Source organism: Pezoporus flaviventris, unplaced genomic scaffold, assembly GCF_033815535.1.
Source record: "Pezoporus flaviventris isolate CSIRO_AGI_PZ_B2104156 unplaced genomic scaffold, CSIRO_AGI_Pfla_v1 ptg000071l, whole genome shotgun sequence".
Lineage (NCBI taxonomy): Eukaryota > Metazoa > Chordata > Aves > Psittaciformes > Psittacidae > Pezoporus > Pezoporus flaviventris.
In genome coordinates this window covers 1,952,354-1,964,526 of record NW_026892619.1, presented here as the reverse complement: position 1 = coordinate 1,964,526, position 12,173 = coordinate 1,952,354, and the positions used below count along the sequence as shown (strand labels likewise).

Genomic DNA, 12,173 nt, shown 5'->3' with positions numbered 1-12,173 from the left:
GCTCTAGCAGAGCTTTTGTAATCAATGAAATGATTTAGAAACAAGACACCAGGAATGCAAATGCCTTCTAAGTCCCCTGGTTAGCACGGAGCAGCTAAACCCCCGGCCTCATTTAATTGCACATCCAAATTCCACCTCCTCTAAAGGGTATCAGCAGATTCCATTAAACTTCCTCATATTATCGTGTAATCTGTCAATTAGCTCTGTGTGTGCAACAGCAACCAACAAGGAGCTTTATCTTAAGGCAAACACAAACCACTGACATCCTTCCTACAGCCTTTTTCTTTGCCCATCCTTGATGTAAAAAAGAAAAGCCACAACCCTTCTTTTGTCTGCATTTGTTCTCTTCTAAGCAGCAGGAACACATCCCCCTTCATCCCCGTGGAGCAGAAGCATGCTGGAATTCTAAGTTTCATGGCAGGCCTGCTTTGTATTTGGGAGCATTTCAACAAGACACTCGGAATAACTCCTCCCTCAGCTCCCCTCTGGAAAACCAACAACAAAACACAACACTATCCTTGCCCTTGCCAACAGAGGAGCAGTGAGCAATGGTTCAGCAATGCCGCTGTGGTGCTGCAGCTCCTTTGGAGACCAGCTCCAAGGTTTGGAAAGGTCTCCAGCTCTGGGGACTCCTGTTCCTGCAGTATTTATTAGGCACCCCCAGTGGTACCAAGCAGCACCAAAAAGGCATTAAAACGAGCTGATGTGTTTGATACAACATCTGTTCTCAAAGGGGGTTTGTAAGTTATCCTGCAGTCACGGCCACCAGCCATCCTTTGTGGCTAGGGGGGAAATAAGGCTGAAAACCACTTGTCACATGTTCTGCAAAGCCAGAAACTCCCTGTGCTTTGGTAGGAGCAGGAAAACACCTTTGTCTCATGTGCATATAGATCCCAAGCTTCTGGAAAGGTGCAGGCTTCTCCAAGAAGCAGCAGACTGAAGAGATGTCTCAGCTATTCCACCATAAGCAAAGAGGGCAAGACCTGGCAGTAGAGAATTGCTGAGAAACAGGAAAGCATCCATGGGGAAACACCAGATTCCCAGAGTAAAGCATCGCCCGGTGCAATCGGCGCCAGATGAGAAGGAAGCACTCGTTAAAACATGGTTTATTCCCAAGCAGACTGAACAGGATGGGGTTCACCACGATATGCATTGGGCAGACACGGTATGGAACAGCCCGTGACCAGTGACAGAGCTCGCTCTGAAGCCATAACAGAGCTTAGTAGCTTGGAAAAGCCTGAGATAGGAACCAGCTGCATTGCAGAAAGAGGCCGTGAACCTCCTGGAGAGCTCCATAAACATGAATTAGTGAAGACAACCGTAGATGGCACCGAGGACCCGGTTCCATCCTGCTCTGCAATGTCATTCCTTGCCCGGGATGTTCTCTGCCCCTTGAAGCCAAGGTTCTGTGAAGCTCAGAGGGGTGGGAGGCAAGGAACACACCAGCCCGGGCTGCACAGTAACGGGTGAGAGCAAATGGGGCTCAGCTTGGATCTGCCCATAGGAACAAGCACCCAATGCAGCGGGGCATGTGTGCACGCACAGACACCAGAGCAAAGCCCAGCGCTGAGGCTGGCCCCACTGCACCCACCCCACCATGCAAGGTTCTGCCTCTCTTACCAAAGCTCACGTGTGCCTGTTATACACCAAATACCAGAGCAGCTTGCTCAGCATCCCCTACAACGGGGGGTTGAACTGATTCATTTCTGCCTTCCAAAGCAGCTGGTGCTCGGTTCCGTCCTGCTCCTGGGGTTTCTGACAACGCACTCTGGGTGTTGCAGCTCCAGCATCAGCTTTCCCTATTTTCTCCATCTAATTTTGAATATTCCCAGCCTGCTGCTGGGTGCCTTCCCTGTGGCTCCATCCCTCAAGGCAGCTTTAAATACCAGCGTCTCACTTTGCCACCGAGTCCGCCCACTGTTTTTAAGCGGCTAGATCAAATTTAGGAGCGGCTTTAAGTTCACGGTGCAGCTCCCAGCATTGATATTCCTTTTCCAGAGCCAGCTCCATCACAGCCAGCTCACGGGCACGCCGAGGCCTCGATCACTCCGTGTCATCACCCGTGAGCAATAGGGATGTGACACAGAAGCAAGGAGACCAAAGGAGAGGCAGGCGACACCTCCAGGGCCCCAAGTGCAGAGGCTGAGAGCATGGAAAGGTTTATTTATACTCTCCTGCCTTAAGGATTTGTTTCACTCACAATCATGTATTGGCAAGAAGCAGGTCCCAGCTTAGCTACATCTTCTACCTCATTTCCCCTTTAACAAGACACAATAAATTCCAAAGCAGCACTATATTAAGAGGAGCGATGCTCTTCTGCCCCATCGCTTTCCAAATCAAGCTCCCGAAAGCCCCGTCTGGAGCTTCCCGGTTGCATTTCCAGACCTGCTCCCCCTCTGTGCTCTGGAGAAATGGATTAAAGGAGCCTTTGGAAGGGCTGCTGCCCCTGAGCTGTTCTGGGGTGAGCTCAGCTCCTTGAGGAGGCCAGCAACCACCACCTGCATTCCCATTTCCCTCTCATCCCACAGGTGCCAAGGGCTGATGTGGCTTAGGCACCGACCCAACCTCCCTCTCAGGCCAGTGGAACTTTGCCTCGGTGCCACCAGACCCATAAAACCATGGGGAAACCCCCAAGATTGAGGCTTGCACAATGGGGACAACACCTTTAAGGGGCAAGCACTGCACCAGTGGCCCCCCGTCACCATGTTAAAGACCCAAAAGCCATCAAGCATCGCGCAAGGGGCGAGTCTGGATATTGAGAATATTCATCTCCAGCCACTTCTAGTTAATGGAACAAAGCAAACTGTCGAGAAAAATGGGAACATTACAGTAAAAATCAACAACAAATTAAACTCTAATGCAATTAGAGAGCAATTAGGGATCTATCCTCTGGGAGCGCTTTGGAACTCTGGGTCTTTCTCCAGATCTGGTCTCGCCACAACTTCATTTCTTCCTTGTTCTTAAAGGAAGCAGCAAAAGGCGCAGCTCCCCCCCATCCTGGCCCCCTGCAAAACACCATCTCCTGCTCTGCAGGAGCAGAAGGTAGCAGTGTTCACACCTCCGAGCTGTCAGCACAACCAGGTGCAAAGAGAGAACAGAAATCACTGCCTGCCTCTGCGGCAAGGTGACCAGAAACACAAAGACCCAAATGCTCTTGTGCAAGAGCAAGGCTGAGCAGGCACCAGCAGAGCATGGGTGACCCTGGGAAACACTTGGTTTTCCTACACACAGCTCCCACAAAAGCCACAGCCCACAAAACCATGTATTTAATGCTTCTCGACTCTAAATTCACCCATATATCTGCCATAGATATGGGTGATAGGTGATAGGGATTTAGATATAGGTGATAGAGATTTAGATATAGGTGATAGAGATTTAGATATAGGTGATAGGTATAGGTGATAGAGATTTAGATATGAGTGATAGAGATATAGATAGAGGTGATAGAGATTTAGATACAGGTGATAGATGAAGGTGATAGAGATTTAGATACAGGTGATAGATGAAGGTGATAGAGATATAGATATAGGTGGTAGATATAGGTGATAGAGATGTAGATATAGGTGATACAGATTAGGTAGATTAGATGATAGATAGATAGATAGATAGATAGATAGATAGATAGATAGATAGATAGATAGATAGATAGATGCACCCCATGACCTGTGTGTGGCCAGGCCACCCCAGCAAGCCTGGAAAGTAGCATTGGGCACATCCTTCCCTGGAGGCTTGGGACGCCAAGTGTGATGCCAACAAAGTGCCAAAGAGACTGCAGGAGAACCGAAACGAAGGGGCAAAAAGGCAGGGTCCCGTTAAGCCAGTGCCTCTCCGGTCTCATGCACGAGCTGCTGAAGGTCACGGATGCAAAGGCAGCACGGCAAAGCCTGGCTCTGTTACACCTGCCTTCAGGAGATGCAGCCGCAGCAAAGGCTTTGTGCAGAGGAGAAGGTAGCACGGTGTGGATGGAGGAAAACCATTTCCTGCAGCATCTGCGCTCCCGACCCCAGCACTGTTCAGCAAGGGGCGTTTTTCACACCTTGTAAGGAATAATAAAGCTTCCAGATGTGCTGCTACCTGCCCAGAAGCTGTCCGGGAGATAAATACGCAAGGGAGGGAGGTGGAAGCCTTGACCTTCATCCATTTCTGTACCCAAATCCACCCTTGGGAACACCAACGGCCCCGTCTTGGCCTAGAAATTGGCCCAGTTCCGAATCTCCCAAACCGGTTCTGGAGCTCGAGTCACACCTCCTTCCTTGGGAGCTTAACCCAGATAAATGGGACACTTGGGTCTGAGGGGGATCAACCAGGACCAGTCCCAGGAGCCCCATTCTTGCCATTTCCAAGGGGTTTCCATAAGCACCCCCAGGCTGGAGAACACCTCGTGATGGAAAAGGGTTGGATTAGAGCCTCAGGGGGCTGAAGAGAGACTGATTTTTGGTCAGGAGTTCCTTCTTGCAAAGGAATAATTCCCAAAACTCCCTCCATTCATGCCTACATTTGACAGGGAGGATGAGGGCTGCTTGGTGGTGGTCTTAAACTGGGGATTTTTCCTCCCTCCACCTCCTTGCAGGGAGAGATGCTAAATCCATAGCTGGACCAGGCCAGCCATCAGCATTCCCAGGTCAATCTCCAGGCATAAAGAGGAGGGAATGAGGTGATGCAGTGCCATGCACTGAGCCATAAAACCCCCCAACAGAGAAAGCTGAGAGCCAGGTACCAACCCAGCAAGGCACTGACTCTGCTGCAAACTGGAAGCAGCAAATAAACCAGATCCAGGCAAACATCAGCAAAACCTCTCCATACACGAACACCTCCCCAAGAAGCCAGTGATGCTGTGAGCAACGAGGGAAGACTGGCAGGGGTAGAATATGTGCCCTATAGCAGCACCGCAGCTCCTCCGGGCTTTCCAGCACAGGAGAGGGCAGAGCAGGGCAGGAAAACCCATGGGAGCAAGGCTGGATGCGGGAGGAAAGTTAATGCAGCTCAGAGCCGAGCAACGTGAGTTGGGCAGGTACACACAGAGATGCCATGCAAACCACTACGTACAGGCAAGGATTCATTATTTGGAGTGACTCAGAAGTGATTAAGAACAATGAGATAAGATCAGTTGGGAAGGGTGGAAACCAACCCGAGTTTTGGACTAGTCCCACCCCAGGATGCTCCCCAGGGAGAGGGATGCAGGAGGTACCAGAACACTGGGATTAGGAGGTTTGTAACCGACAGGTCTACACTGCTCTGAGGGGAATATGGGATTCCCACCTTCCGGCTCCTGATAAAATCAGGGGAAAGACCCATTTTTGGTGCAGAAAGCTTCTGTGCTGCCCCCCCCCCCCCCCCCCAGCTCCAGGAGATGAGTCACTGTCTAGAACCTTGAACAAAATACCTCTTACAAGATTATTATTTATCGAGTCCCTGCCATTCCCCACCCTGCAGCACAGGGCAAGGAGAAGGGGCAGGAGATGCTCCAAGTCATTGTCCCTCTCCTGTGGGACACTAAGAGCCCAAAAGCTGAAGCCCTTGTGCTCAGCATCCCCTGTTCCGAGTTGTCCCCCCTCCCAGGCTCACCTCTTGCCTTCCAGGGCCGGTTGTTTGCATGGTGCAGATGGATTACACGTGCTCACGTGAGAGCCAGCAGCACAAGCTCATGTGGAAAATGCAACCTGGGTGTTTTAAGTGTCTTCTCAATGCTTCGCAAAGCTTGCTCTTCACCCAGTGCTGCCCGCTAAGGTCAGCATCAGAGGAGGGCAAAAGGAGCCTGCGACTGCCCAAAGGGCAGCGTTCAGAGCGTGTTTAACACAAGTAACTGAGGGGACACTGCTCAGGTCCAATGGATACAGATCCCCAGCAATTCAGATGGCTCAAGGCTCAGTGAGTAGAGATCTTCCATGCAGTCCAAAGCAGCAGTCGCCTCGCTCATGCTGCATAAAGAACCAGCTTCTGCTCGGGCTCTCAGACCTATGGACAACTCCAGCGCAACACGTGTGGTAGCAGCAACATAGGGATGCACAAACCAATCCCTTTGGCTGGTGATGAGCAGGCATGCAGGCCGGCAGCACCCATGGGCGCTGCAGTGAGTCAGGTCAGGGCTTCCCCAGTGACGGCAGTCCCAGCGCTCAGCTACCAACCTGGGAACCAGCTTTTGCTCCCCAAGGAACACCGACATGGGAAGTTCTCCAAACTTCCCAAACAACAGAGAGAACAGCCTTGTTTTCCTGCATCCCCAGACACCCACACTCGCATCCCGCAGCCCCACGAGCTCCTGCTCCCACTCTGGACTGTGCGGACACCAGTGCAGCATCCATTCAGTACAAGCACCCGTGTTCCCACTGATTGCCCAGCACAGGGGGTGCTGCCTGCACCAAGGGGCCGGCTCGGTTGATGGATGCAGCGCTCAGCACGGGAAGATGCCGTGATGCCCAGCGCGGGGCTGGACCCCTCACCCAGCACACACCGGTCACCTCCGGCCTCCCGCCCGGGGTGGCACAGGCGGGACAGGCACCAGCTCCCCGGTTGGACCCCGCTCACGGCTGCATTCCCACAGCTCTTCATTACCAAACCCGCTCCGTGCCTGGCAGCGGATCCCAGCGAGCGGCGGGGCTCGCCTCCCACCTCCCTCCCGCAAGCACCGCTAGGAACCAGCTCTTGATTCCCCGCTAAACTTTCCTCCAAGTCCCATCAACAGCCCCAAGCACGGCGCGGGCTGGCGGGGCCGGGCCGGTACCTTTGTGCCGCTGGCCGGGCTGATGCTCCGAGGGCAGCGGGAGGCTCCAGCGATGCTGCCGGGCAGGCGCCCGCCGGAGCTGCGAACGCGGCGCTGCTCTCCCCGCAGCCCGGGCCAACTGCGCCGGGCAGGCGCTGGGCGATGCTCCGCGGCCGCTCCAGCTCCACCCCTGGCAGCAGCGATTGGCTCCGCTGCGCGCTGCAAGGATGCTCTGGTCCCAGCAGCCTCCCACAGCATCCAGCTCCCGGTACCAGCAAGAGCTTCCCCAGGACCCGGAACGCCACGGCCAGGGACAAGCCGGGTGTTGGGCAGGTCAGGGCAAGGCGGATGTGTTGGATACAGCCCTAAATCAGAGCACCCGGGAGGGATTCTCCTCGCTGTGTGTGCTAATCTGATTTGCAGGGCAGAGGCTGTGAAGGGTACGGAACGCATTTACTTCCATACTTTTGCAGATGACGCACTTAATTTAACACCCTGGATTTATGGAGCTGAGGGACAGCGGGAGGCAAGATTCCCATATGGGGATGAGGGCAGGGACAGCTTGGTCAAAGCAGCAGCCAAAGGAGAGCAGATAACAAAGGGAATGGGACAGGCTCATCTTCAGCCTGAGGATACTCACAGCCTCCTGCTCGCTGATGGGGTGCAGAAGTCAGAGAAACAGAGCCCAAGGCCAGGGGTAAAATAGGGGAGGGCAGTGAACAGGGGATGGGGAAATGAGGGGGATGCTGATCCCTGCAATCCCTCATACAGCACCACGCACACACACCCTGGAGTCTATAATGCAAAGCCAGTTTAAACCAAACCAGTCTCCCTATTCTAGGTGCAGCAGCAGCTGAACCTAGGAAGAGGGTGGCCTTTGCCCGTCTTTTGTGCACAGCATCCTCCAGGCAAAGGCACTTCAGGGCTCAGGCTGGAAGTGCTGAAAACCAGGGTGCAGCTGAGCACAGCCCCATGCACACCTTCCCCTCTTGAGCTGCAATGCCATCTCCCTGCCCTCCTTTCTGCTTATAACAGCTAAGGAGGGTGAGGACCAGCGTGGGACCATGGAGGGTTTCTTTCTCAACTCTGCTGAGCTGGCAGGTGCCTCATTTCCAGCACAGGAGCCTCACCTTACGCATTAGGTAAGAAATGGGGACGTAAAGGAGCAGAGAGGCTGTGCTCGAGGTGACATTTCCAGGCTGCGATGTATATGCAAACAAGGACAAAGGCAGTTAATCCAGCGCTGCTCCGCCTCCCTCTGCTCCCATAGCTCTCCCAGCAGGAATGAGGGTGCTGGGTCTCTGCAGGGAAGGGGAGAGGCCTCAAAGGTCTCTGCAGCTCAAGGCAACAGGGGGTTGCACCCTGGTACTGAGATGCAGAAAGGCTCCTTTATGGCCTCACTTCCACAGCCAGGTAAAGCCAAGCATCCTTCATTCCCCTTCTGAACATCTGGCTAAGCAAAGGGATGAGAGGCCTCCCCCTTCCCTCATGAAAGGGCTCTGCTCTCTAGGTATAACCTAGATAACAGTGCTCTGTCTTATGCAATACACCTCATTGGAAAGTGCATGCTGCATCCATGGCAGAGCAATAGCAAACCTGCCCTGTCCCCTGGGTGGGATGTCTCCAGGCACTCATAGGCTATAGGTCTCCAAGGGGGTGGCTCTGCAGGACCTTTAAGGAGCGAGCCTGTTCAGGTTGATTTGCTTCTCTTCAATGTACTCTGCAGACAGCTTTGGGGATGCTGTGCCACATCAGCGGCTGCGCTTGCACTGCCAGTGTCTGGAGCATCACCCCGGTGCTGAAATGGCCTTTAAATCAGCCTCTACCACACAACTGCTAGAAAGAAAAGACTTCACCAGCAATTTCTCCATCCCTAGCTTAATCCGTTCGACAGCAAACTACCCGAGCTGCGATGCTGCATGATCCTGCTTGGCTCTTTAGCTGTAATAAAACCCAACCCCACAACCGACAGGGAGCATTTAAGCCTCCAGAATTGACACAAACTTCTTGGAGCTGCCACCTGGAGCTTCAGACGCTTCAGTGCGAATAAGGGCAGATCAGGCAGTGTTTGCAATGGTGCAGTTGCCATCTGGGGATAAGAGATTTCTTAAATCTCTTCCTCGCTTTCTTTTTAGGATTATAGCATTCCCGGGAGCATCCTGTGCTCCCTTTTAACAGCAGCATCAGCACAAGAAGTGCTGGGAATAACTTACAAGTTAATAAATCCTTTACAGAACGCACCCTCTCCCCATCAAGCACACGTGGAGGCTGCTCCACACGCAGGGACCCGGGCTGCAAAGCTCCCAGTGCTCCCCAAGGGCTCTCCTTGCAGCATCCCTGCAGCAGGGCCCCGCATGCCAGCCCTGGGTACACACATGAGGCTCCCCATACAAAACACCCCCACTCAGAACGCTCTTCTGCAGAAAGCGGTGAAGACTCAGCTCCCGCTCCATCCCAGCACGCTGCCAGGGCTCAGGAATGTGTTTGCTGGCCCTGAGCTGGGCTAACTTTGGAACAACCTAAAGCACATCAAAACAAGGAGCTGTAAAGCAGCGGCTGTGATTGATTAATCACAGTAGTGAAGCTGACGGGTTTGATCATTTTCAAAGGCTCTTTAACATCTTATTCTCCAAAGAAGGAGAGGTTACAGCAGCCTCGAACAAAGCAGAGCACAGACTGGAGATGTTTCCTCCCAGGAAAGGCTATGGACAGGCTGGGAAACAGGAGATCAAGACAGATGAGCGAGCTGGGAAAGACCCAACACCTTGGGCTGGGTTGGAGGAGTTCACATGCGCGTTGTGAAGGCTGCGAGCCCCCCTGCAATGCTCCCCTACCCCGAGCCTAAAGCATTCCTAATGGACACTTGGCATTTCATGCTTCCAGGCTGGTGCAGTGACCCGGAGCCCTGCAGCAGCCTTTGCAGTGCTGATGCAGGCTGAAAAGACAAACACGACCAGAAGCCCCAGGGAAGGGAGAGTTACAACCTTAAGGTGTGAATAAAGCCTTCACCCCTTCATCTTCCTTCTCAAAGGCACTACACAGCTCATTAAATAAGTGAATAACCATTAAAACCTCCAGAAATAAACAAGATTTTGGCTCAGCTCCATGTTGTTTTGCTGCCTTGGAGAACACGGCATTACTTGGAGAACACAGCATTATGGAAGCGCAACCTGTGGCATGATGCGACCAGAGATAAGTGAGAAGGGAGATAAGCACAGTGGAATTAGCACTGGGTTTCTCACAGGCTCCTGTCTGTGCTCCCAGCTCGGTGCTGTGCATCAGAGCGTGTCAGAGGACACTGCAAAACCAGCCCGAGCACAGCAGACCAGGAGCAGGGAGGTGGGGGTCACCTTGTCACACACAGAGGGGAGTGCTGGAAGCGGCTGCATTTTGCGCTTTAAAACCTCCTTTCTATCCCATTCCATTGACACGGGATGGACAGCGAAGGGCATCGTCAGCCCCAGCCTTCCCGAACCACCACTCGTCACACATCAGCTTGTGGATAGCGGAGGGAGGAGAGAGGATGCTCTACTGTGCAATGCAGCGAGGTCTGCTGCTCCCCCAAATCCCATTTCCAATTGAGCAGAGACCGGGTTGACGCAGAACACAAACCAGCCCTGCCTCATAGAGCAGCAATAACCCTCCTTGTGCCCAGGCGGTCCCTGCTCCTTTGAGACAGTGCAGCTCAGGTTCTCTTCTGATGCATGATGCCCTTTAGACTTCTCCTTCCCTGACATTCAGCAGTGAAATCAGAGCAGGCAGCAGCGGGTTATTGCAAACCAAAGTTTGCTGAGCGTGGTTAAAGCACTAAATGCTTCCTCACTGAGGTCTGCGGGCCCTTCTGCCAGCTCTCACTGCTTGAAACAGCCTGAACCAGTGGCTGACCCTGCCTCCATCCCACTGTTAACACGTGGGATGTCCCTGGAGAGGCGGCTTTGCTTTCCCCAGCTCATCCTCAACCGCAGTTTTGAAGCCTGGGGATAACAAAAGGCCGATCTGCAGCCGCCTTCCAGGATCCCAGACTCCGGCAGAGCATCGTCACCTCCGTGCATAAGAATTGCAGTGCCCAGGGAGCTTAAACAAAGAGCCCCAGGCAGTCCCGGCCCGAAACACTGGGAACAACGCCAGCCTGCACAGAGAGGGGGGGAAACGTTTGGAAATGCAATTTCCGAGGTCACCTTTTATCATCCATAGGCACAGCGCAGAGCTCGGGAGCTGTTTTTGCCAGCCAAAGCCAGCACTGGGGACTCCCTGCAGTTACAAGGCAGTGGTCCCCACGTTTCAACAGGTCTTTTCCCACTGCGCATCCCAGACTGAAGGGGAGCCCACCGGGATTCTTGGCAAGGGAATTCAGTCCCGTCCCCAAGCAGGGGGAGGTTTGGGTCCATTAATCTCAGAGGCTGAAAGAATTCCATGCAAATCCTCCCGGCAAAGCCTGGAGGATGCAGTGAAGCCCAGACCGAGCCGTATTTCCCCTGTGGCTCCCCTGATGCCGGCTGCCAGCACACAGACGAGCTTTGTGCCTCACTAGGCTGAAGCCAGTGAAGTGTTTAAGTCGACAACAGGAGCGATGCCACCCCAGCTGACCCCAGCACCCATTCCTGCATCACTGCGCTTCCCAGCCATCCCCATCTCCACGCCAGGTCTGCAGGCTCCTCACGCGCTGTTTCACCTCCAGCCCATCCTTCATCGGCTGCTTCCCAAAGTCTGGAATTCCTCCCATCCCCTCTTACCCCCCCCCCAGCACCAAAGCTGCCCTTGCACTGGGAGCCGTGGCACCAAGGGCAAAGCGCTGGGATGGACCCCCTCAAGCGGAAAGCCTGGCAGGGAGGTTGGCTCCAGCACAGGGAAAACATGGACCTTAGCCCAGGCTGAGCTGCATCTTGGAAGCTTGCACACAACAGCCTTGCTCGGCCTGCAGCTCACTGAGCATTGCTAACGCCCCAGTTTTCCCTCTGGCTTAGAGACACAGAGAGCAATGTATCTGGAGTTAGGCAGGGACAACACACAGAGCGGAACAGACACAGCTGAGCCCCTGGGTGGCAAGAGAGGTGAGCAACAAACCCTTACCTGCCAAAGCATCCTGAATCCCCTGATGGCAGAGACCAGGCGTGAGCAGACAGCGGATGGAAGCTGGGCACAAGGTACCAGCCTGAGCACAGGCATAGAGGTGTGCTCCCTGCTGCGGCACGAGCAGCAGATGGGGATGAGGGGAATCAGGCCAGGGGCTCTTATGGGCTGCCAGGACAGCCCATGGTGATGAGAGATGCAGAGCAGCTGCAGACACACACAGGAACCTTTCCCTTTTCCCTTTTCCCTTTTCCCTTTTCCCTTTTCCCTTTTATTTTCCTTTTCCCTTTTCTTTTCCTTTTCCCTTTTCCCTTTTTCCCTTTTCCTTTTTCCCTTTTCCCCTCCCCAGACCTGTGCTGGTCATCCTCATTAAACTTGGATGCTAATTGCTTAAATAGCTTCC

The 12,173-nt window shown here is 53.6% G+C and overlaps 1 protein-coding gene across 4 annotated transcripts in view; it reads right to left on the bottom strand.

Annotated features, from left to right (window-relative positions):
- The window catches only part of ZMAT4 (zinc finger matrin-type 4), a 56,426-nt gene extending 44,541 nt beyond the window's left edge, over positions 1–11,885 (bottom strand). For 2 of the 4 annotated variants that reach the window (XM_061472501.1, XM_061472502.1), the window contains exon 1: positions 6,722–6,881. Coding sequence is in view for 2 of the 4 variants with exons in the window: in XM_061472503.1 (XP_061328487.1) it covers positions 6,722–6,958 (237 nt within the window). In the remaining 2 variants the exon portion in view is untranslated. Of the gene's footprint in view, positions 1–6,721; positions 6,974–11,770 lie in introns of those variants that run through there. The other 2 variants (XM_061472504.1, XM_061472503.1) reach the window with 2 other exon arrangements.
- Positions 11,886–12,173: the final 288 nt, after the last annotated feature.